Source organism: Plecotus auritus (assembly GCF_963455305.1).
Source record: "Plecotus auritus genome assembly, chromosome: 1".
In the NCBI taxonomy this organism is placed as follows: domain Eukaryota; kingdom Metazoa; phylum Chordata; class Mammalia; order Chiroptera; family Vespertilionidae; genus Plecotus; species Plecotus auritus.
The window spans coordinates 147696508-147722371 of record NC_137770.1 but is presented as its reverse complement, the minus strand read 5'-3'; the positions used below and the strand labels follow the sequence as shown (position 1 = coordinate 147722371).

Here is a 25864-nt window from a genome sequence, read left to right as displayed (position 1 = left end):
AGTAGGTAATAAAATTGCAGACATCTCAGGTAGCAGGATTTTAGCCGATACATCTCCTAGGGCAAGAGAAACAAGTGAAAAAAAATAAATGGAATTACATCAAACTAAAAAGTTTCTGCGCAGAAAAAAGAAAGTATTCATAAAACTTACTTTCATTCATTGATTTCTGTCATCCCATATTTCATGTTTGTTTGTTTTTCTAATTCAATCAACCCATATCTCCTACTTTCCTTCTTGCTCATCCAGCTATTCTGTGTCAAGTTCCTCTGGAGGATGCACTTGATCTGCCATCCCTTAAATCTCGGTGTCCTCATGGCCCCACTTTCAGTTTTTCCTCTACTCATTCTGCATACTCTTGCTGGCTGGTATGCTCTCACAGCCTCATACACAACTAAATACTGATTGCTTTCAATTCTGCTGTGGGCCCAGATTGTTCTTTTGTGCCATAGACTCATATATGCACCAATCTGGGAGAAATTTCCATTTGGAAATCTTCCTGACACTTGAAACTCAGTATTACAATCTAAGGCTTATTGTTATTCCTGAACCTGTCCTTTCTTTGGTGTTACTTATGTAGCTCTTGAAACATTCTCTACTTTGGCCTGTATAACACTGCACATTCCTGGTTTTCTTTCCCTCTCCCTGTCTCTGGAGCCCATTTTCACCTGTGCAGGTTCTAATTTCTCTGTGCAGCTTTTAAGCATTAGTGCTCCGGAGGCCCGGTCTTAGCCTCCTGTCATTCCATATGCTTTCTTTAGGCTAGGGCATCTGTACATAAAGATGACTCACAAGAGTATATCACCATTCCAGACCTCTCCTCTGGATTCCAGACCAATGTATCCTTACACAGCATCTTTTTAAAAATGATATTGTAAAGGCAGTTAACATATCCAAAATCAAGGTCATAAATAGGCCTGCTCCATATGTTAGCAAATGGCATCACCATCCAGTCAGTTGCTCAACTAGAAATTGAGTTTTCTAAATTTATTTTCCTTTCATGTCTCATCCCTTTCCAAGTCCTACTGCTGTTACCTCCTGAAGATCTCCTTAACCTGTTGACTTTGCTCCATTACCATCACTACCATCTTCTACCTGACCATTGCAATAGCCTTCTTACTGTATTAGTAGTGATTATTTTGAGTCTCTTTCCAATATTTTTATTTTCCACCATGTAGCCAGAGTAGATTTATCAAAAAACAAATCCAGTTATATAACCCCCATTCCCTTCCTTCTAAAAATCCCCCTTTGGCTTCCTATTAATTTTAGGATAAGGGACAAACTCCATTACCTGCCAAGAGACCTTGAGCTTTCACCATGCCCCCTCACTCTACCTGCCCAGCTACTACCCTCCTTCTAGCCTTTCATGTTTGCATCCTACTACAGAAGCTTTGTCCACACTGTCCCACTTCCTCCCACTCCTTCAGATCTGTCTGCATGTCACAAACTCAAAGAAGCCTTCCGTGACCTGTCTGACTGGGTAGAAGAGTTGTCTGTTTTTACCCTCATTGTACCATGTGCCTCTCCTTCAAAGCTATTGCCACAGTTGTCATCTTATATTTGACTAGAGGCCTGGTGCATGAATTTGTGCATGGGTGGGGTCTGGCCAGCGGGGGAAGGGGAGGGGATGTGGGAGGTTGGCCTGCTGCCCTGCCCCTGATCATGGTGGGAGGGGCCTATTGGGGTAGGGCCAGCTGGGGGGAGGGGCCGCAGGAGATTGGACAGCTGGCCCTGCCCCCAATCAGGGTCGGGGGGGGGGAGGGGCGGGGCTGATTGGAGGCCAGGCTGGCTGGGGGAAGGGGCAGCAGGAGTTTGGTTGTTCTGTCGTTCCAGTCACTTGGCTTTTATATATATAGGTTACATTATTATTTTATTAGCAGTACTAACTTTAAGCTTCAGGGCAGAAATGTTTTTGGTTTTGGTCACCATTGTGTTTACAATGTCTAGAAAAGTAGCAGACCTATATTGGGTATTTAGGAAAAATGTGGGGGATAGTGGATAGCATTACCATTATATAGGTGTCAAAACCAGAAACATGAGTCATTTTTGACTGCACTCCTTCCCATTTTCCTCTAAGTCCTTTAGTCTACTTTCTTCATGTTCTTCAAATGCATCTACTTTTTTCCATCTCCAGCTCTACTATCTTAGGTCAAGAAATACCTTGAATTAATCAATAACTTCTTAACTAGACTTCCTGCCCTTGAATTCTACCCCTATCTATCTATTCACTATTTTGCCACCAGAGTAATATTTCTAGAAAATACCTTACTATGTTATTCTATTGTTTATATTATTCAGTGGTTCCCCTGGAGTCTTCAGGGGAAAATTTTTCAGAGTGCTGAATATAAGGTCTTTCTTGATCTGGATCTTGCCACCTTCTCCAGTTACTATCAGATGTACTCCTAGATTCTCAGAACAACAATAACAATAGCTGAGGTGAGCTGACTGTGTCCTATATGCCAACTACTATATTAAGTGTTTTACATGCACTATTTCATCTCATCTTAAAAATCTTTGTGTTGAGTGGCATTGTCCCTTTTTACAGATAATGAATAGGAAGGTTAACAAGGATAATCATTTTGCCCAAGTTGATCCAGTTAGAGATAGCAGAGCCCTAACCGGTTTGGCTCAGTGGATAGAGCGTCGGCCTGTGGACTGAAAGGTCCCAGGTTCGATTCCAGTCAAGGGCATGTACCTTGGTTGCGGGCACATCCCCAGTAGGAGGTGTGCAAGAGGCAGCTGATCGATGTTTCTCTCCCATCGATGTTTCTAACTCTCTATCCCTCTTCCTTCCTCTCTGTAACAAATCAGTAAAATATATTAAAAAAAAAAAAAGAGATAGCAGAGATGGTAGTAAAGCCTTATCTGTCTGTCCCAAGCCCTATGCTATGGAACTTCCTTTGATGATATGAAAGTCCCATCACCATTCTAGGTTTCAATCTATTTCTCTTTTGTTGTTGTTAGTCCTCATCCGAGGATTTTTTCCCATTGATTTTTAGAGAGAGTGTAAGGGAAGGGGAGAGACAGAGACATCGATGTGAGAGAGACACATCAATTAGTTGCCTCCCACACATGCTCCTACTGGGGCCAGGCATTGAGCTTGCAACTGAGATATGTGCACTTGACCAGCATTGAACCCAAGACCCTTCAGTCTGCAGGCTGACACTCTAACCACGAGCCAAACTGTCTAGGGCTCAATCTATTTCTATATACAAGAGGAAGAGTATTGAAGAACATAGGCTGTGGAGTCAGATCTAAGTGTAAATTGGGACTCTGCCCTTTCTTGGCTAGGTGATCTGTGGAAAAGATTATCCACTGGATGGAGTTTTGGAAGAATAAAAAGACAGTGTATATGAAATGGATTTAGCATAGTGTCTGTCACATGGTAGGCACCCAATATATATTTAAATAAATGAATGGGAATGCTATCGCCATACAAGGTAAAATTCAAGCCTTTCGGGAGCTCATGTTTTAAACGATGAAAATTGCTGTATGCATGAAAAAGATCCTATGTCATATGTCCTATGTCCCATGGTAGTTCAGAGAACCCAAACACTATGCTATCTTTGATATGTGATCAGCACACACTGAGCTTGAGACTAAAGGCAAGTATGAAAAGGGATGTGCTTTGTGATGATACAAGGCAGCAGAACCAGTGTGAATTCAAGGTTGGGAAGACAGATTTGAAAGTCATTACTGCAGGCTGTACTTAAGGCTGGAGAGAATCCACCAAATGAAGGGATGTAAATTGTAAAAACAAGAGATCTTGGAGAAGAAACATCTTTATAGGAGTAATGAGAAATGTTAGATAAACAAGTATTTTCCAAATAGAGGTATATCTCAGACTAGAAAACAATGGTAGCCATATTTCCACAAATAATTTAATCCTCTTTTAGATGAAGAACTAGTCCTTGTCTTTGGGGAAATCCCAGAAACGTTTTAATTAAAATGACTTCAGAGGTTAAAATTTTCATCTTACTTTGTATCTGATTTCAGTGTATGGAAACAAAAATGCTGCAGAAAAAGTCCGGAATACTAAGCAGTGACGGTGCTGATGAAAATACACTTCCTCAGTTGGCGGCAACAATCATTGCTTTGTCTCTTCAAGGTGTATGTCTGGGGCAAAGAAACTTACCTTCCCCAGACTATTTTACAGAATATATTTTCGGTTCCTTGAACAGTACAAATACTCTTCACCTATCAGGTAAGGATGTTTTTCATTAATTAAACTTCCAAGTCACACCTACTAAACAAATTGTGTCAAAAGAAAAACTGATGCTTTCGATGACTAAATTTGTCCAGGCACATTTTATATACCATTTTATCATAGCTTGTAGTAAGGCAGCTCAGGTGACCTTTTTAACAAGCATACTATGATAATATTTATGTGATGATGAAACAAAAATATGGACTTAGCTCATTTCAGCAGTGATGATGAAATCATGAATATGGAGCCAAAGGGAGAGTTTTTAATGATCTTACATGGCATTGACTTTCTTATTTAGTACATAGTGCTGAGTCAGGGTTGGCAAAATATTGTGTAGACTGCCAAATGGTGCAAAAACATTGGTAGCAGTTTACATGTAACCATAAAAGTAAGCAATTTAATTTTAAATAACAGTAATATAAAATATCTATTTGTCTACATCCATGACTTCCAGGTATTTGGGGCTCCAAGATGCCAGGAATAGAATCAAAATATCTGTTTTGCAGATTTATTTGTTCTTGACAAGACATTAAAAGTGAAAGGACTTATTTTTTGAATCTGCATCAAAATGCCCAACTTTGCACACCAAAGGGTTCTGGTGTGTTGTATAATAGCTGGTGCTGCTGCCAACACACTTCCTCTTGGGAAGTCACAATGTAAAGGAAGATATGAATTCACTAAGGGACCAACAATACCCTCATGATCTGTATAAATCTCCCAATTCTGAAAGAAGGGATTAAGAATTAGTAGCCATACAATTCAGTGTTGATCTTTCTCTGGACATGTTTGCACAACGAATTGAATGACAGGTGTGTTTTTCTACAACTTATTTATATTTTGTGTTAAAATGAAAGTTGAAATACAATGAAACCATGTTACCTAGCTGTCATGAGTAGGAAAGAAACCAGGAAAGGCATGTTATCCTGAGAATAATTTTGATATGAAAACCAGGAGTTGAGAAATTTTAGCAATAGAATTTCCATTTCAGGGGAAGGCATGCAATGATTCCACTTTTCAAGTACTTTAATGTAAAAATCTGTGCCACTGGAGGGCTTGATCACTCTAAAAAATTGGAAGAGACTATATTACAATACAAAATACAGTTAGAGGAAAGCTGTGCTGTAAGGTTAAGGCCAGTTGTTTAGATATTAATCATCATGTATCCTGGTTAAAACATCTAAATAATTGCTCATAAGAGATATTAAGTATCACCCATCTCCCTAACCCCCCTCCCATCTGGCAGCTGTCAAAATATTCTCTGTATCCATGACTCTGTTTCTGTTCTGCTTGTTCTTATATATTTTTTAGATACAATTGTTGATAGATAACTATTTATTGCCATTTTATTATTCATACTAGTGACCCGGTGCACGAAATTTGTGCACATTAAAAGGGGATTAATTAGAGGAAATAATTTAATATTGCTATTTGCCCTTTCTCTATAATAGAAATGTCAGAGTTGAAAGAAAATTAGTAAAATGTATATGAAAACCTTCCTCCTGTCAGAGTCTGGGGTGCACCATGGGACCCAGAGTCAAGTCCCCGCCCTCCCACATGCACCTCAAAATCGCGTGAGACCCAGACCCGGCCAGCACCTCCCCCCCCCCCCCCGCCCCGCATTGGGCTAGATCCAGACCCGGCCAGTCCCACCCTTGTCAAGCCCTGCCGGGCAGGGGGTGTAGCCTCAAGTCCCCTGGCCTGGCACCAGGAAGGGGGGCAAGGCCTGAGGTCCCCCAGCCCAGACCTGGGCAGGGGGCATGACTTGAGGTCCTCCATCAAGACCCACCAGGTGGGGGACATGGCCTGAGATCCCCTGTCAAGCCCTGCTGGGTGGGGGGCATGGCCTGAGGTCCCCTGTCAAGCCCCGCCAGGCGGGGGGTGCGGTCTGAGGTCCCCCGGCCTGGTGCCGGGGTTGGGGGCGTGGCCTGAAGTCCCCTGTCAAACCCCACCTGGTGGGGGGCACGGCCTGAGGTTCCCCCGGCCTGGTGCTGGGGCAGAGGGAGCAGCATGAGGTCCCCTAGCCCAGCACCAGGACGGGAAACGCACCTTGAGGTCCCCTGTCAAGCCCTTCCAGGCAAGGGGAGCAGCCTGAGGTCCCCTAGCCCAGCACCACTATGGAAAGAGCACCTTGAGGTCCCCTGTCAAGCCCCATGGGGGCAGGGCAGGGTGTAGCCTCAGGTCCCCAGGCCTGGCACTGGGGCGGGGAGTGTGGCCTGAGGTCACCCAGCCTGACACCAGGGCGGGGGGCGCAGCCTGAGGTCCCCTGTCAAGCCCCATGGGGGCAGGGGAGGGCGTAGCCTCAGGTCCCTGCTGATTGCCCGTTAAGGCTCCTTAAGGGAACTTGGCCTCAGCTGTGGGTGGAGCCATCTTTGTGACAGAGTGATGGTCAATTAGCATATTCCCTCTTTATTAGATAGGATTTCTGATCTTTCTTCTTCTTCTTAAAGAAGACCCTTTAACATTTCATGTAATACTGGTTTGGTGGTGATGAACTCCTTTAGCTTTTCCTTCTCTGGGAAGCCCTTTATATATACCCTTCTGATCTACATGATAACTTTTCTGAGTAGAGTAATCTTGTTTGTAGGTTCTTGCTTTCTATCTCTTTGAATATTTTTTGCCACTTCCTTCTGGCCTACAAAATTTCTGTTGAGAAATCAGCTAACAGTCTTATGGGAATTCCATTATAGATAACTAATGCCCATGGTCTGTAAACTTCGGTTTGTGAGCCACATGCGGCTCTTTGGCCTCTTGAGTGTGGCTCTTCCACAAAATACCACGGCCTGGGCAAGTCTATTTTGAAGAAGTGGCATTAGAAGAAGTTTAAGTTTAAAAAATTTGGCTCTCAAAAGAAATTTCAATCATTGTACTGTTGATATTTGGCTCTGTTGACTAATGAGTTTGCCAACCACTGACTAATGCTTTTCTCTTGCTGCTTTTAAGATTATCTCTTTGTCTTTAACTTCTGGCATTTTAATTATAATGTGTCTTAGTGTGGCCCTCTGTGGGTTAATCTTATTTGGGACTCTTTGTGCTTTTTGGACTTGTATGTCTATTTTTGTTATTATTTTTTTCAAATAGGTTTTCTTTAAATTGAATTTATTGGGGTGACATTGGTTAATAAAATCATATAAGTTTCAGGTGTATAATTTTTTAATACATCATCTATATATGGTATTGTTTATCCACCACTCCAAAAAATCAGCCACTTTTGCATTTGAGAATCCAATTCCATTTCAGAGCCCCATTCCATCTCAGTTCAATTAGATACTCATTACAGGAGTCATGAAACATTTTCTCTAACAGCTGCCTCTGAGCTACAGCTCCACTACAACTGATTATATTTTGGGTTGGGAGGAAAAGAAGTATGCTAGTTTTAAGTATTGTTGTTTATTAATTTTTTTATTATAGAGATTCTTAAACATAAACAAAAGTAGAAACAATAATATAATGAACCCACATATGCACAGTATTTAGCCTCAATAATTATCATCAATTGGATACTCTTATATTTGTCTCCATACTCTCTTATTACTTGACTATTTTGAAGCAAATAATCAATCTTAATATTTCTATATAAACTAAAAGAAAGAATTTTTAAATAATCAGCTTATTACCAATATCACATTAATGATTTCTTTATGTAAAAATTTCCATTAATGTTGACATTTTCCTAATTTAAACATGTTTGTTTTGTTTCTTATTAAGTCAGGGTCTACATAAGGTCTGTAAAATGGAAATTGTGTATGTCCCTTTAGTTTCTTATTAAGTATCATACCTTCCCTTTTCCAATATCACCCACACCTTTTCTATTTTGTTGCAGAATTTTTGGTTACAAAAAGGGTTTGTTTATCCAGTCTGAACTTTGCTGATTGCATTTCAAGTCATTTAATACGTATTTATATGCACTGTGTTCATATATATTGGTTGTTATATGTAGAGGATTGATTGATTTTTAGGTTGCGTATTTATTTGGAGGTACTGTCTTATAGTCAGTGTTATCCACCAGAAGGTACATAACATTAGTTGTCTCTATTTAAAATAAGTTATAAGGTATTGATGATCATTGCCTAGATTGATTAGTTATTTAGGGTTTATGAAACCATGATTTAATTCTTTCATTTCTTCATTGATTAGTACCTATATATATAAAAGCCAAGTGACCAGAACACTGGAACAACCAGAATGACCGGTCGCTATGACTTGCACAGCAACAGCCAACAGACCCGATTGGGGCCCCAATTGGCCCCAACCAACCGCCCATGGCCCCACCCCCTGGCCGGTCCCCACCCCCAATCGGCACCCCCACCCCGATTGGGGGCAGGGCTGGCCAGCCAACCTCCCATGGCCTTCCCACTGGCCCTGCCCCCAATCAGCCCCCTTCAGGGCAGGCCAGCTGGACCCCACCCATGCATGAATTCGTGCACCAGGCCTTTAGTAATTCTATAATGGAAAAAGTTCCATTAATCACAACTTCATTTTATTGAGGTTCTTAAAGGAAGGATAAATTGATTCTTTAATTCACCACTGTTCAAAATAATAACATAGTTTCCTTATATCCTTCAAAGGAGAACAATGAATATTCTTTTATATCATAATGATTTTATATTTCTTAATCCTTATTATTATTACCCTAACTAGAGGCCCGGTGCATGGATTCGTGTACTGGTGGGGTCCCTCAGCCTGGCCTGCGGGGATTGGGCCAAAACTGGCTCTCTGACATCTCCCAAGGGGTCGCGGATTGCGAAAGGGTGGTTCTTGGGTGATGCACCCCGGAATCGGGCTCTCTCCTCTTTGGTTCTGGGTGCATCACCTGAGAACCGCAGCTGCCAACTCACTGCAGCTCGGCAGTTCCTGCATTGAGCGTCTGCCCCCTGGTGGTCAGTGCGCGTCATAGCTACTGGCTTTTATATATATAGACTAGTGTCCCTCAGCCCAGCCTGCACCCTCTCCAATCTGGGACCCCTGGATCGGGCCTAAACCGGCAGTCGAACATCCCTCTCACAATCTGGGACTGCTTGCCTGCCTGCCTGCCTGATTGCCCCTAACCACTCTGCATGCCAACCTGATAGCCCCCTAACCACTCCCCTACCAGCCTGATCAATGCCTAAATGCTCCCCTGCCGGCCTGATCATCCCCAACTGCCCTCCCCTGCTGGCCTGGTCACCCCTAACTGCCCTCCCCTTCTGGCCTGGTCGCCCCTAACTTCCCTCCCCTGCCTGCCTGGTCGCCCCCAACTGCCTCCCCTGCAGGCCTGGCCGTCCCCAACTGCCCTCCCCTGCAGGCCTGGTCCCCCGAACTGCCCTTTGCTGCTGGCCTGGTCACCCCTTAACTGCCTTCCCCTGAAGGCCTGGTCTCCCACACCTGCCCTCCCCTTCAAGCCTGGTCGTCCCCAACTGCCTTCCCCTGAAGGCCTGGTCTCCCACACCTGCCCTCCCCTTCAAGCCTGGTCGCCCCCACTGCCCTCCCCTGCAGGCCTGGTTGCTCCCAACTGCCCTCCCCTGCAGGCCTGGTCCCCCACAACTGCCCTCCTCTTCAAGCCTGGTCACTCCCAACTGCCCTCTCCTGCAGTCCTGGTTGCCCCCAACTGCCCTTCCCTGCAGGCCTGGTCCCCCCAACTGCCCTCTGCTACTGGCCTGGTCACCCCTAACTGCCCTCCCCTGCTGGCCATCTTGTGGAGGCCATCTTTGATCACATGGGGGCAGCTATTTTGTGCGAGGGTGTGAAGGTCAATTTGCATATTACCTCTTTATTATATAGGATATATAGATTGTTGCTCACATTGTTCCCTCTTTGACCAGTGGAAACTTATTCAAGTTCACTCCTATTTCCTTTAAAAAAAAAAAAAAACCCTTAAAACATTTTATAACTTCTTTGTGTTCTATTATAAAATATCCCAGTTTATCTGGCAAATTTCCTGCCTAGACCTAGAATCACTTGTTTTTCCAAATATATTTTTATTTTCCTATAAACAAATTAATCAAACTTTTTTTTTTTGCTTTTGAATTTTGAGGGATAGTTAAGAAAGTTTCCCACGTTCCCAGACAATAGAGAAACTCACCCATGTTTTCTTCTAATACTTGTATGTTTTCATTTATGATTCATTTTGGATGAATTCTGCTGTATATTGTAAGTAATAGATGCAGGTTACTTTTTTTTTTTTTAATATATTTTATTGATATTTCACAGAGAGGAAGGGAGAGGGATAGAGAGCTAGAAACATCGATGAGAGAGAAACATCGATCAGCTGCCTCCTGCACACCTTCCACTGAGGATGTGCCCGCAACCAAGGTACATGCCCTTGACCGGAATCGAACCCGGGACCTTTCAGTCCGCAGGCCGACGCTCTATCCACTGAGCCAAACCGGTTTCGGCAGATGCAGGTTACTTTTGTTATGTGACTATTCAAGTTTCCTTATACCTCTTATTTTACATGCAGTGAAAATTATTTCCTCCACTGATTTAAGATGCCACTTTTATATAATGTAATAATAAATGCAATCAGGTATATTTCTGTTTCATATTTTGTTCTATTGCTCCACTTTGTTCATGTGGAAATACCACACTTATAGTGGCTTTATATTTATTTTAATGTATGGTAGAGTTAGCTGTCTTCATTGCTCTTCTTTTGGATATTCCTAGCTTGTTTGTTTTTCCTAACAAACATCATTAAACTCTCAAGCTGTGGGAGAAAAAGCTTATGATAGAAAAAAATTATAAAATAACTTAGGGAGAAATGACATTTATAAGGTGTTTCCTCTTTTTTAAAAACACGCTTTTTAAAATTGATTTCAGAGAGGAAGGGAGAGGGAGAGAGAGAAACGTCAATGAAGAGAAAGAATCATTGATTGGCTGCCTCCTACATGCCCCACACTGAGGATCAAGTTGGCAACCTGGGCATATGCCCTGACCAGATGCCCTGACCAGGAAGCAAACTGTGACCAGGTCCTGGTTCATAGGTCGATGCTCAACCACTGAGCCATACTGACAGATGTTGCATCTTTTTATCCAAGAACATAGTATGTCTTTCCATTTATTCATCTCTACATGTGTGTTATTGTGGAGTGTATTATTATTTTCCTCAGGTAGGTTTTAGACATTTCCTTTTACATTTATACCTAGGTATTAACTTTCTCTTTGGCTCCCTTTAATATGGTCCTCTCTTTCATTATATCTTCTAACTGGTTTTTGTTTGTATATACAAAATTTATTGATTTTTGTAGATTAATTTTATAACCTGTTCCATGATTAAATATTTTATTTAATTTTTGCATTTTTTAGGGTTTTCAGATATGAAATCATAATATCTCCAAATAAATAAAATTTTGCCTCTTCCTGTTTAATTATTGTGTCTCTATTTGATTTCTCATCTGATTAGTTAATAATCACAATATAATGGTAAATAACACTGGAGATGCTCTGAATTCTTATCATGCTTCTGACTTTAAAAGAAAAGCCTGTAGTATTTTCTCACTGAGCTCAGAGAACAAAGGAGAGAAAAAAATTAAGAGTCTTTTATATTAACCCATATATTCACATTTTCAATGCTGTTCATTTCTTTCTATCGACTCAATTTGCCATTTGGAGTCATTTCTTTTCACCCAGTAGTGTTTATTAATTCATTTAGTACTTATTGTAAGGCAGGTCTGCTATCAATGAATTTTCCCATTAATTGTTTACCTGGGGATGATTTTATTTCACCTTCTGTTTTGAAGTATAGTTTTGCTGGATATAAAATTTTTTATTGATATTATTTTTCTTCCAGCACTCTGCATATGAGTCCCCTGCATTCTGGACTCCATTGTTTGGATGGGAAATCAGCTACTAGTTATACTGATGCTCCCTCTTATGTGATGGGTCATTTTTTTGTTTCTTGCCATTTTTAAGATTTATCTTTGTCTTTGACCTTAAACAGTTCGACTATAATGTGTGTGGGTCATTTTGTTATTATCCTACTTGATATTGGATGAACCTTTTGAACATGTAAATGAAGGTTTTACAGCAGATTTGGAAAGGTTTTAGTCATTATTTCCTCCAATATTTTTCTAGTTATTTTTTGTTCTCCCTCTTGTATCTAGCTGTCATCTATCTATCTACCTATCTATCTCTGTCTACTCATTGTTGTCCCACAAGTCTTTAAGACTTGTTCTTTTTTTGTGGTTAATCTTCACCTGAGGTTATTTTTTTAGATTAATTTTAGAGAGAGTGGAAGGGAAACAGAGAAAGAGGAAGAGGGAGAGAGAGAAACATTGATGTGTGAGAGACACATCTATTGGTTGCCTCCTACTTGTGCCTGGACTAGGGCCAAGGATCAAACCTGCAATCCATGTATGTGCCCTTGACTGGAAATAGAACCCGAGACCCTTGGTGCATGGGCCAGTGCTCTAAGCACTGAGTTACATCAGCCAGGGTAAGACTTTTTCTTTTTCTTAAAAAATCTCTTTTTTCCCTTTGTTCTTCAGATTGAATTATTTCTATTAATTTGTCTTCATGTTTAATGATTCCTTCTTCTACAATCTCAAATATGCTGTGAGCTACTCCAGTGAATTTTTCATTTCAATTATTGTATTCTCTAACTCCAAAATTTTCATTTGAATTTTCACATGATTTTTATCTCCTTATTGAAATTTGCTTTGTTGATTTATTGTTGTCATAATTTTATTTAATTCTCTAGTTCTTTGAACATACTTATAATAGATGCTTTGAATCTTTGCTAAATTTAATATCTAGGAACACTCAGAGACATATTTATTGGCATCCCCCCCCCCCCCCCCCCCACTCTGCATCACACTTTCCCATTTCTTTGCAAGTCTCATGATTTTTTTGTGGAAAACTGGTAGTTTAAAATAAAATATTGTAGTAACATTAGTTTGCAGGTTTTTTTTTCTACCATTGATGGCAACACTTAGGAAAATACCAGAGATATATATTTTATTTACAAGTAAAAAGATGGATAAATTCAAAGAATTTCACCATTATATGTAATTATTCTCTGTATCAATTTGTACAAGCCGACAGCTGTACCAAGAGAAACTTAACTGTAATCTATGAACTAATTACCATACCACAGTAGTATTAGAAAAGAAGTTCTAGTTTGTCTCTACAACTTCAACATTTTTTCATTTCCTTTCTCTTTTCTGCATGAGTACTTAAGAGAAAAATAATTTGATTGATTTAAGTACATTAAAGTTTTTAGTCAACTTAAAGTTGTGTAGTGTCTCAGGGGAATAAATTTTCTAAAGATTAGGCCAGTTTCATCTTTTATTTACATTTTTATAGGGAACACATATAAAAAGAATTAGTTGGCCCAATGGAAGGCACTCCATTGGTGGAATCTTCTCCAAGATACATATATATATATATACACACACACACACACACACACTAATAAAAGAGAAACATGCAAATTGACCGTACCTCCGCTACACCCACAAGCCACGCCCACCAGCCAATCAGGAATGAGTATGCAAATTAACCCAACCAAGATGGCTGCGGCCATGGAGTGAGCAGGAGGCTTGGGTTTCCCCAGCAATGGAGGAAGCCAAGCTTCCCAACTACTCTGGCCGGCCCTGGCCTCTGCTCAAGGCTACAAAGCTTCAATTATAGAAGATAAATAAATCTCAATAAAAATGGTGGCAACCACAGAGCTAGAGAGAGCAGGAGGCTTGGGTTGCCCCCAGCAATGGAGGAAGCCAAGCTTCCCGCCCCCACTGGCCTGCCCTGGCCTCCACTCAAGGCTACAAAGTTTCAATTGTAGAAGATAAATAAATCTCGGATACCAGGGCCTCCACTTGGGTCGCCTGGGGACGTGGCCGGCCTGCAAACCACCATAAGCCCCTTGCCCAGGCCACCCCGTGCCCCAAGGGAACCCCCACCCTGATCCAGGACACCCTTCAGGGCAAACCAGCTGGACCCCACTAGTGCACCAGGCCTCTATCCTATCTAATAAAAGGGTAATATGCAGATTGACTATCACTCCAACACACAATATGGCTGCCCCCATGTGGTCAAAGATGGCTGCCCTCATGTGGACACAAGATGGCTGCCACAAGATGGCCAGCAGGGGAGGGCAGTTGGAAGGGACCAGGCCTGCAAGGGAGGGCAGTTGTGGGTGATCAGGCCAGCAGGGGAGGGCAGTTGGGAAGGACCAGGCCCGCAAGGGAGGGCAGTTGGGAGCGATCAAGCCTGCAAGGAAGGGCAGTTAGGGCTGAGCAGGCCGGCAGAGGAGGGAAGTTGGGGCCAACCGGGCCTGCAGGGAAGGGCAGTTGGGCAGGACCCAGGCCTGCAGGAGAGGGCAGTTAGGGGTGACCAGGCCTATAGGGGAGGGCAGTTAGGGGTGACCAGTCCTACAGGGGAGGGCAATTAGGGGTGACCAGGCCTGCAGGGGAGGGCAATTAGGGGTGACCAGGCCTGCAGGGGAGGGCAGTTAGGGGCAATCAGGCTGGCAGGGGAGCAGTTAGACATCAATCAGGCTGTCAGGGGAGTGGTTAGGGGGTGATCAGGCTGGCAGGCAGAAGTGGTTAGGGGCAATCAGGAAGGCAGGCAGGTGAGCAGTTGGGAGCCAGCAGTCCTGGATTGTGAGAGGGATGACCGACTGACCGTTTAGGCCCGATCACGGTAGTCAGACATCCCTTGCGGGGTCCCAGATTGGAGAGGGTGCAGGCTGGGCTGAGGGACATCCCCCCCCACCACCGTGCACGAATTTCATGCACCGGGTCCCACTAATAGAAAGATGTGGACAGGAAACTGGGAAGGCTGGTCAACAACCTTAAATGTTTTAATCACTCACTCTTTAGTTGAAACATTGTTAGCTGAAGCAGCCTCCACCTCTGTTTGCTTCATGTAAATTTCTGTTATTGGAATTTCTTGCCTAAAGGTTATGGGCGTATCCCATAGTCTCAATAAAAGGGATTGCAAGGCCAGAGCAAAGGGTAGTCCTCCCATTAGAGGTGGGCTCCCGCCTGGCCCCCAATATTCCAAATTAATACTTTTCCAAGTCTCTTTTCATTTGTGTGCGGCCTTCTCCAGAAACCGAACCCTGAACCGGAACCCTGAACCACGCGGGACGTGAAAGGGGTTCCCACAGTTCAGCCCCAGAGCTTAGCCAAGATCTTGTGAAGGAACCAATATCCATGTGAAGTATAAATGTTATTTATTATTGTTCGAAATAAAATCTTTTTTTTCATTAGAACTAAATTTATTTAATAAAATATCAATGCTGTGGTCATGTGAAATTGTGTTGGTTCTGAAATTGACCTGTCTTTATTCTATGTGACACTGACTTTGTATAAAATTTCTAGAACTAGACCAACTGCTCAACACTCTCTGGACCAAAGGTACCTGTAACAGAAAAGACCAAGTCTATCAGTTTCAAAGGAAAAAAAACAATGTAACAATTCATGATGGGAGTTACCCTAATCTATCCGTGTCCTCGAACCAAGAGTCAGTGGATGGTCCAGTTTCCTGGGATCAGGTACTGTCACTATTCCTCTTATATCTCCATTCGCCACTGTCAAAGAAATCCCAGCACTGAAAGTGGCGTAAGAGTTGTAGAAAAGTTAAAGGATACCATTCTTACATTTCTCTTACATGTAAGAATATTCTATTTCCACAGAATCGTCATTTTCCCCCCTTCTATAAGTGGCTCTCTGCAAACATAAACATGAGACCAAGATATTTAAGAGAATAAAATATACTAGTATTACTCTTTCCTCCCTTGGGTCTATGTTGAATGGATGAATAATTAATTCGATGTACATATATTAAGCCTTTACTATGTGCCAATCACTATTGTGGGCATTAGGGATATGGCATTGAACAAAAACAGGCACAGCTCCTATGGAGCTTGCAGGCTTACAGGGTAGTGAGAGGATATAGACATTACATAAATACTTACAATACTAGTGAATGAATACTTTAAACTTAGATTAGATTAATTTAGATTAGAATATAAAGAAATTACTTTGGGCTGTGAGCAACAGAGAAATATTTGTATAGTAGGTAGCACTGAAATGATTTTTGAGAAAAGGTGATATATGATCTTATAAACATATCCATATTTCTTAAAGTTGTATTCCAAAATACATTCACTAGTGTACTGTGATGCTTCTTAAAAATGGGTGCTATGGCAAATGAGCTCGGGAAATACTGGAGATAACACATTGTACTGTTTTGGGAAGTCCTTTAGTAAATAAACTTCTTTATTATTACTTAATCTAGCATTTCTCAAACTTTGACCATGGAATCCTCCCCTGCCCTAATCATTTAAAATAGAAAACAATTGATGTTCTATGGTAATGGCTTACATATATTGAGTACTTACTATGTATTAGACACTGCTATTTCACCTGCATTGCCTCATTTAATTATCCTATCTAATAAAAGGGTAATATGCAAATTAACCATCACTCCATCAAAAATATGGCAGTGCCCAGTCCCCTCAGCCCCGCTAGAGTCCCCCAGATCTGGGGGGGGGGGGGCAGCCACTGACAGTGGGCAGCATGAGCGGCCTGGCAGAATGCTTGCTTCGTCCCCACAGTGATGAGGCAAGCATCCTGCCCCAGCCGCAGAGGGCCTCTGGGCTGCAGAGAGCTCTGGGCAGCGGGCGTGGAGTGGCCAGGCCCCGCAGAGAGCTACTGGTGCACGGATGTGTGCGCAGGGCTACTAGTTATAGCTATAAGAGGTTAGGTTATATTAATATATCTTAGGTGAGAAATGGAGGCATGGAGCTAATAAGTAATTGCTTAAGTTTACAGGAACTGAGGATTTTTACATAGGTTGCCTGATAGCCTATTCCAGCCGTGGGCAAACTACGGCCCGCGGAGCCGAAAGAGCAGAGGGTTCTCTTGCTCTCCCCTCCGCTCCTTCACCAGCAGCAGTGTTAACATGGCAACGTCGGGAAACACGGCCGCAGCTCCTTCTTCTGAGTGGGCGGATTTATATCCGCCCATTCAGTAGAAGGAACAACCTCTCAATCTTCCAGAGGCTCCTTGTAATGCCCGCGGACGCGTCCCCTGACATCACCCTGGGAATGCGTAGACACGTTATCGTGGTGATGTCGGGAGACACGCCCCTGGAGAGCACAGTATCAGAGCATTAGCTAAAAAGGAGACCAACAACACTGTTCCCACTGAAGCTGATGTTTTAAAGACCAAAAACCTTTCAACCCAGTCTACATTGCCATCTATATCTACGTCCCAGGCATAATTTGGAAGTTGCACTAAAGAAAATGTTTACTGTTTACACATTTTGTTCTTTTCTATTTGTTTTAGTTTTAAATTATTTTATTATATTTAAGTTTAATTTGAAAGGCTTTTGTACCTTTCCTTTGTTAGGCAATTTTATTTTGCCTTTGCCATCTTCAATATAAGGTATGTTATTGTGCTATGATTCCTCCATTTTTTGAAGTTTCAAATTATAATAGTGTTTACATTCTTCTTGTTAAAATGTTTGAAATGAATAAAACTATTGAAATAAAAAAAAAGACCGTACCCTTTTATGTAATGATGTTTACTTTGAATTTATATTAGTTCACACAAACACTCCATCCATGCTTTTGTTCCGGCCCTCCGGTCCAGTTTAAGAACCCATTGTGGCCCTCGAGTCAAAAAGTTTGCCCACCCCTGGCCTATTCAGTGCCCTTAACAACTATGCTATTGTTTAGGAAATGTTGATTTAAATAAATAAAAAACTGGTTTTGTTATTTGTATCTCAGATATTCTTACTGAGCACAATCTGTATTTTAAAAGAGTACAATTCCTCACGTATTCCTAACACTGCTGAATGCTGTTCCCATAAGTGACGAATACATGATTGGGCAGCATCACATATTTTTACTGTTATATACTTTTAAAAATAAATTTCTGTCACTTTTTTTACTTTTCTCTTACAAGGTATCTATTTAAATGGACTCCTTCAAGGCTTATTATAGTCAACTGAAGGTGACAAGAGTTAATGCTTATATTAATCCTTGTTTGTGAAGTCTCTTTAAAAGCTTCCAGGGCTAAGGTTATTATTTCTTTTAAATCCTCACCCGAGGATAGTTTTCCATTGATTTTTAGAGAGAGTGGAAGAGAAGGAAAGACAGAGAGAAATATTGATGTGAGAGAAGCTCATCAATTGGTTGCCTCCTGCATGTGTCCTGGGCTCAGGCTGGGGAGGAGCCTGCAATCGAGGTACGTACCCTTGACCGAAATCGAACCCAGGACCCTTCGGTTCGCAGGCCAACGCTCTATGCACAGAGCCAAACTGACTAGGGACTAAGGTTATTTTATAAAAATTACTTAAGACATGCATTTTCTAAGAACAATAATAATAATTTTCTGTGCTAACTATGCAAAATAAACAAAACAACCTCTTCTAAAATTCTCCTCTGCCACAACATATCACCTTCCTTGTGCCTCTGGATGAGACCCTAAGATAGGAGACTAGATTTGAGGATCCTTCCAATTTTATTTTATTTAAATATATGTATATGTATTTATATATATGTTAGTGATTTCAGAGGAAATGTAAAACAATAACCTAAATAGCACAGAAACAGCAAATAAAGATCAAGGGCACAGAAGCTTACAATAGAATATTCAATTTCTTGACAATGAACTGGGGAAAGATACATGGCATTCTGTTCATGTTTTCCTCTCCACTCTTACTTACCAGTTAGACATTCTCCAATAAGAATATTTATTATGGGTGGTTCATTACCAAAAGTTCGTTGCTAGTTTTTCTTTTGGTTGTCAGTATTTTTAATGAAGTAATTATATCCCATTAGTAACAAATGATACAAAAGAGAATAGTCTCTGGTGATTTTTTAATTTTGATAAGGAAAAGGAATCACAAGTTTCGTTTTCTGATGTTGCTTCTTGTAGCAGATTTCTTGCCCAGTGGCTTGCTGGGAAACACCTTCTTCTGCCACAGGAACGAGGCTGGCAGCCGTGATTAAGCAGCATGATCCCACCTCCTGTCTCGTGGGCAAAACTGATTGAACTGGATGGGTGTCTGACCCCAGAGGGCCCATCTGTGGCTCTGCTGAAGCCATCAGGTCTCTGTCAGGACTTGCAGAATCAACTCAGTCTTGGGTTTTGGGACTGAAAGTTCACTTCAGAGTTGGGGCTTATATGTCCAGGTGTTTTCTATAAGAGAAAAGGCCAGAATGAAAAATAATAGATATATGCAGAGGGGAACAGAAGGGAGAAGATAATTGGCTCTGAAGAGACAAGACTTTTAAATTACTGATTAAAACACACACACACACCTGACTGATTGTAACTAGAGATCACAAAGGCATTGTAATGGAGTCTTATTTCAATGCGCCAATGGAACTATGCACCACTCTCATCCACATATTAAAACTTTTTAATGTAATTTCTGATACACAAAATCAACCCTTAATACTTCTGAGATAAACAAATACCTTGTGGCAATTTTTAGAGACCTGTTTATTTATAATCCTCATCTCTTATAAATATGCCTATACAATATAAAAATTGCAAAGATTTAGGTAAATATCAGTAGGCAAAAATAGTGATTTCAATAGTATCTGTGGAGAAGAGATGTCAATTGACAAATGCTGTGTCAACCAGCTGGTATGTAAATGCTAAATGCTACAGCTTCATGTGTCCATTTTAGCTAGAATGGCAATTGACAGTGAGTTTGTGTACTGAGGTTAGTAACAATGTATGTTTTTCCCACACAGACTTGCTTCTCTGCTGGGCAACTTGCGGAGATATTTCTACAGAATAGCCTTTCACCTATTTCTAAGGAAGACTTTAAGCAAATGAGTCCAGGAATCATCCAACAATTGCTCAGCTGCTCTTGCCAGCTGCCCAAGGACCAGCAAGCAAACCTTCCGCCTACCACTCTGGAGAGTAAGATCTGATTCTTCCCTCAGAAAGTGAATGCACCCAATGTGTGTAATAATAACCGTGAGCACAGGGTGCTTACTATAAACCACCGCCCCCACCCATTGACCTTTTCTAGCCTGCCTCGGTCCCTTGCCCCAGGCCTTCACCACCCCAGAGTCATTGTTTTTAACCACTGTGCTATGCCAGCTTTCAATGAATATTTATATCTTGTATACAGTTTACGGAAGTTGATTTGGTCCCCTCTTTAGGACTTAGTTATAGACCAGCTTGGAAGTGCATAGCTGAGAGGTGGCATGGTATGAGAGAAGGAACACATGTGATGTTGGAGTCAGAAATGCAGAGTTGAGTCATGGCTTCCATCCCCAGCCAACTCTGTGATCTTCAGTAATCTCCTTATTTCCCGGAGCCCATCTCTTTTTCTGCACAGTGGGAAAGCAGTGATGTCTTACAGGGCTTCCCATCCTTTCCCACATTATGGCACATGCAAAAAATAAAAAATAAATAAAAAATAAATGAAGGCACACTGGGGTAAACCAAAGAGGCTGCTCTGGCATGGTGGTGACCAGTGCAGGCAAGTACCAGCCTCCCAGACCTGGCTGGCACCCCCAGAAGTGCCCTCACCTGTATCCAGTTGGATCAGAGCAGTAGGTGAGCCATACTGTGAGGCTTAAAAAGGTACCTTGTGGTTCAAAGGAGACAATGTGTACAAAACTGCGTTTTGTAATTTAAAGCACTGTATATTTAAGAGAAGAAATAAAGGTTGCCTACGAACATCCATGATGGACAGGAAAAACTGACAGTTAACACGTGCAACTTTAAAATATTACCATTGACCTGAGGGCCTTATATATGTTTTTTTCAGAGTTACCTTTCTTTTTCTTTGAGATAGTCTGCATTGCCCATAAAAGCTGAATTGTTTGGCTACTCACTTCTAATTCACAGTGGATTCTGCAGCATTAAGAGACTCATTTGAAGATTTTAGGTGAACAAAATCATGCCAGGCCTAAGTAGCTAAAACTCCACATTTACTGAGAGGGAGAAAGCTTTATTAAAAGTGAGCAGATAAATAATTCAGCACCTCGTGGTCAATGATGACTTAAAAATGAGGAGGCAGACCAACTATGGCACCTAGAGCTTCCACAAGCATGTCAGTATTCCACCTCCTGTCACAGTGTTTGGTGCACACAGGCCACTGGGGAATGGGTTTATGAACTGAAGATGCATGGAAAAGTTTTTATCTTTCTAATGACCTTCTAGACCCTTCTATGGGATAGTCTTTCTAAGGAAAATTCAAACAAATCACACTCACTAGAGAACATTAGTGTCCTCAATTTAAAATGTTGCATTATGTAACAAAAGGGTAAGGTTTGTATTGGCCTTCTGAAATTACAGAAATATAAGATGAAGAGGGGAGGACACAGGGAGATGTTATTAAGAAAACAGTGTGGTGAAACTCAATCTCCAAGCATCACCTCCAATTCGGTTTCCAGGAAAAAGCGCTATTACCAGGTACAATTCAAGTTTCAGACCTATGCAAAGTAGCTGCTTGGGAATGGCTAAGAATTTAATTATTAAGTTCTTTTTAAAATATATTTTTATTGATTTTAAAGAGGAAGGGAGAAAGATATATAGAAACATCAGTTATGAGAGAGAATCACCAATCGGCTGCCGCCTGCACAGACCCTACTGGGGATTGAGCCACAACCCGGATATGTGTTCTGATTGGGAATCGAACCTGTGACTTCTTGGTTCATAGGTCAACGCTCAACCACCGAGCCACCCTGGCAGGGCTATTCTATTCTTTTTTTAAATTAAATTTATTGGAGTGACATTGGTTAAAAGGATCATATAGGCTTCAAGTGTGCATTTCTATGACTCATGATCTGTATGTTGCATTGTGTGCCCACCATCCAAAGTCAAATCATCTTATTATGTTAAGTTCCATTGTAATGATGAGAAACATTTACATAGCACCTGTCTGTAAGTCACCTGACTCCTATCAAGATGCCAACGGAACTGGGGTAAATTAGTTAGCAGAGTCCGATGGCCACAAAAGTCAGAGATTTATGGTTTTCAGGCTGTCCTTGCCATATGGGAGCAGGTGAAATCTGGCTTGCAGAGGACATAAAAACATCTATAAGCTCTAAAGTTAGGAAATGTTCATCCTCTTCTAATACCACATGGTAGCTGCCCTCAGGACAAGGGGGTGTGGGGAGAAGGATCGAAGAACTTGACACTTTGCTTTTTACCTCAGAAATGTCAGACCCCAATTTGTTTTTTGTGAGTTCTTGTCATTTTATGATCTTTTGTAGCTAACCTAAAAATGTGGCCACTTTGAACTTTGTTAGGCACCCGGGTTCCCATATTAAACTTCAAAAGCCTTTATGTATTACATGAGAAGAATGACATTCCCACGTAGAATCCATTTGTGGAAGAAAGGGATATGAAACTTGGTTAAATGTCTCTAGGGATTTTTTTTTATAACATAGGTATTGTTACTAAATTAGAACAGAATAAAACTTCTAGGTGTATGACCATTCCAAACCATTTTTATCATTTTTAAAACTTTAATTGTGGTAAAAATACACACATGGAATTTATCATCTTAATTATTCTTAAGTGTAGTATCTACAGTTCAGTAGTATTAAGTATTTCCACATTGCTGTGCAATAGATTTGTAAAAAAATTTTTTTATCTTGCAAAACTGAAACGCTATATCCATTGAATAACAACCACTTTATAGTTGATTTCTAGCAGTGAAAGAATGGTGATGAAAGTGAGAAAATCAAAGTTTAAAAGTTTTTTTGCCTTCTCTGAATATATAACCAACTCTATTTTAATACTACACTCCTATATAATTTAGAACTTAAAATCAATAAGAGTCATAATTATAATTAGAACTTATAATTCAGTAAAGGTCATCTTAAAAATCACAAGTCTATTACCATGTTATCAGCTAGAATCATTAATATGATCTAATGTTCCAGAACAGTACAAAAATAATGAGAATAAGCTATTTTATGTGATAGCTAACTTTAAGATGATAGTTTCTTAAAATCTACACTGGACTTTAAAGAATATGATAACTACATTGTTTGATTTAACTTGTCATTTACTTGTTTGTAGTCACTAAAGGAAATGACAGTTTAATTTTGTAATTACCTTCCTTTATTGTTTATAAACAAGTTTTCCATGACTTACTAATAATGTCTAAATCATTAGAAAGCAGAGTATTTGCAACCAAAGGGAAATGGTGGCTTGAATAACACTTTTTCTCCAAATCATTTATATTTGACTCTGAAAGCCATTTTTCTCTCTATTAATCTTACTCTTTCTTTCCTCCTCTTTTTCTTCTCCCCTCATACACATTTGTTTTTGTTTGAATAATTTAAAAATTGTACTTTCTGAATATTTTTCAAAAAATCTAGAAGGTAGAAACATGGAATAAATTTGGAGGTTACAAAATATTATTGCAATAATCCAAAATGTCGGTTGTCCAAATTTATTACCAACCGCTACACATTCATTGATCAGTTTTTACCAACGCAATCGCTCATTTTAGTCATAGAGAATAATAAACACTCTGGAATTACAAATACTTGTGAGAACCTCTGGAAGAAAGTACTCATTTTGTATACAAACACAGGTCTCCCTGGGCCCAAACAGCATGCTCCCATTGTAACACTGCTGCCTTGCCTTCGAAAAGTTTAAGTGTGATTAGGTGGGTATCGTTACCACTACCTGTCCATGGAGGTGGTAGTTTAAAGTCAGAGAAATTAATATATTGGGAGTGGGAGGTAAGCTAGGTCCTTGCTTGCCACAGTGATTTTTTAAAAAAGTAGGTTTCTAGTGATTTTACAGAATGAGCAAGTGAGAGGAAGAGAAACATTGATGAGAGAGAAACATCGATTGGCTGCCTCCTGGTGCATGTTCCCTACTGAGGGTCAAGCTCCAAATTTGGGCATGTGCCCTGACCAGGAATCGAACCGTGATCTCCCGGTGCATAGATTGACACTCAACCGCTGAGCACACCAGCCCGGGCCTACAGTGATTTTTTAATAAGAGGTCATTGGGGTAATTTTAAAGGAATAGGGTTGTTTGGTGAAAATCTTTTCATTCTTAAAAATGAGAACATTTTACCCAGTATAACACATAAAACAATTTCATAGCCCTATGGACTATATAGTAAGACAGATTCTTCTGTCACTTTCACCAGCTGAGGCACTAGCAGAGGGTGTGAGCACTGACTGTTTCGCATTCTCCTTCCCACTTAGAATACGGCTACAGCACAGTGGCTGTGACCCTGCTCACGCTGGGCTCCATGCTTGGGACAGTGCTGATCCTTTTCCACAGCTGTGGGGAGAACTACAGGCTCATTTTACAGCTGTTTGTGGGCCTGGCTGTTGGGACACTCTCTGGGGATGCTCTATTCCACCTTATTCCTCAGGTAAGCTGTGTTGTTTTTCTTCCCCCATGTCAGATAGAGTAGGTCCAATTTCTCCTTATGTTTAGTTATTGAAGGTACTTATGCAAACTTTCACAGCAACTTGGATGAGTAGACATAGTGGCCAGTGTTTTCCTTGGAAATGAATATTATTTCTGCAAAAAACCTGTAGGAAAAAAGAGATGACCAATTATGTTCACCATATTATGCTTATTTTTGAAATAAAAAAAAAAAAAAAAGGTGACCGGATGTAGATTCCTACTAAGAAAAATTCAGGAAGCATTTACTAATTACCGGTAAATAAACATGAATGGGCTGTAAGCATTGCACTGGCTTTTCTCCAGTGCCCCCAAACTCATCAGTTTCATTCTCTGCCCTTCTCTGCTGTCTTTTGTGCGGGGAAGATCGCATCTCCTCAGGCCCCTTGCAGGCTGTTACTGTTGTGTTCAGCCAGTGTGAGGCACAACAGAACAGTGAGGGGAGGAGGAGTGAGTGGCAGGGGTGTTTCTTCCTGCCCCCTCCTGGCTCTGGTACTTGCTCTAGAACAGCGCTTTTCAATCCGTGTGCCATTGCAATTTTTAAAAATGCAATATTTAGTCAGGGATACTGACCTCTTTTCCCTTAGATGGTCAAATTAAAAAACAACAACAGCCAACACAATAGCCATTTGGTGTGAATGAATCAAAATTATACCTATTTTTTGTCAGATCAGCAGAAAATATATTTTTTGTTGTGCCACAGAATTCTGGTAATTAGTTTATGTGCCATGAGGTGACAAAGGTTGAAAATGGCCCATGTAGACTCAGCCGTTAACCTGCAGCCCTACAGCTCCCACGGAGGCCTCCTCCCCAGCTCCGCCTCCCACCGAGCTTCCGCGACATTATTTCCAACCTTTGCCTTTTCATCCTGAGTGCTGATGGTTTCGGGAGGGGATGGGCAAGTTTCTGGTTGTCTCATTATCCTGTGTCCACACCCTCCACTTTGCCTGTACCTCTGTGATAGTAGCATCATTAACCTCTCTTCATTTGGACCATCATGCCCAGCTGAGAACGTACAGACTTCCCTTAAGAAAAATGCAAGCACCAGGAAGTTGGCTCTCTGTTGAAGTGTTTTAAGGCTCTTTATTTGTCAGAAATGAAAGGACTAGGACCTGAGATGCAAACGAGTTCAGGCAGCAGGGTCTTCAGATGAGGGTGTCTATTTCCTCTGAAATCTCTTGTGATGAACAAATGCTCATCCTCTCAGAAAGTCTGAGATGTTAAAATTTTCCACACGCCTCTGGCACTTCCCTACAGGGTCACTCTTGTTGCTTGGAGGCTCAATAATTATTAGATGTTCTGAAAATTGCCAAGTGAG

At 41.1% G+C, this 25864-nt stretch overlaps 1 protein-coding gene across 3 annotated transcripts in view; it reads left to right on the top strand.

Annotated features, from left to right (window-relative positions):
* SLC39A12 (solute carrier family 39 member 12) overlaps positions 1-25864 on the top strand; it is a 73687-nt gene that overhangs the window by 15230 nt on the left and 32593 nt on the right. For all 3 annotated transcript variants that reach the window (XM_080642719.1, XM_080642721.1, XM_080642720.1), the window contains exons 4-7: positions 3994-4201; positions 15502-15674; positions 19896-20067; positions 24339-24511. In XM_080642719.1, the coding sequence (XP_080498845.1) occupies positions 3994-4201; positions 15502-15674; positions 19896-20067; positions 24339-24511 (726 nt within the window). The remainder of the gene's footprint in view (positions 1-3993; positions 4202-15501; positions 15675-19895; positions 20068-24338; positions 24512-25864) is intronic.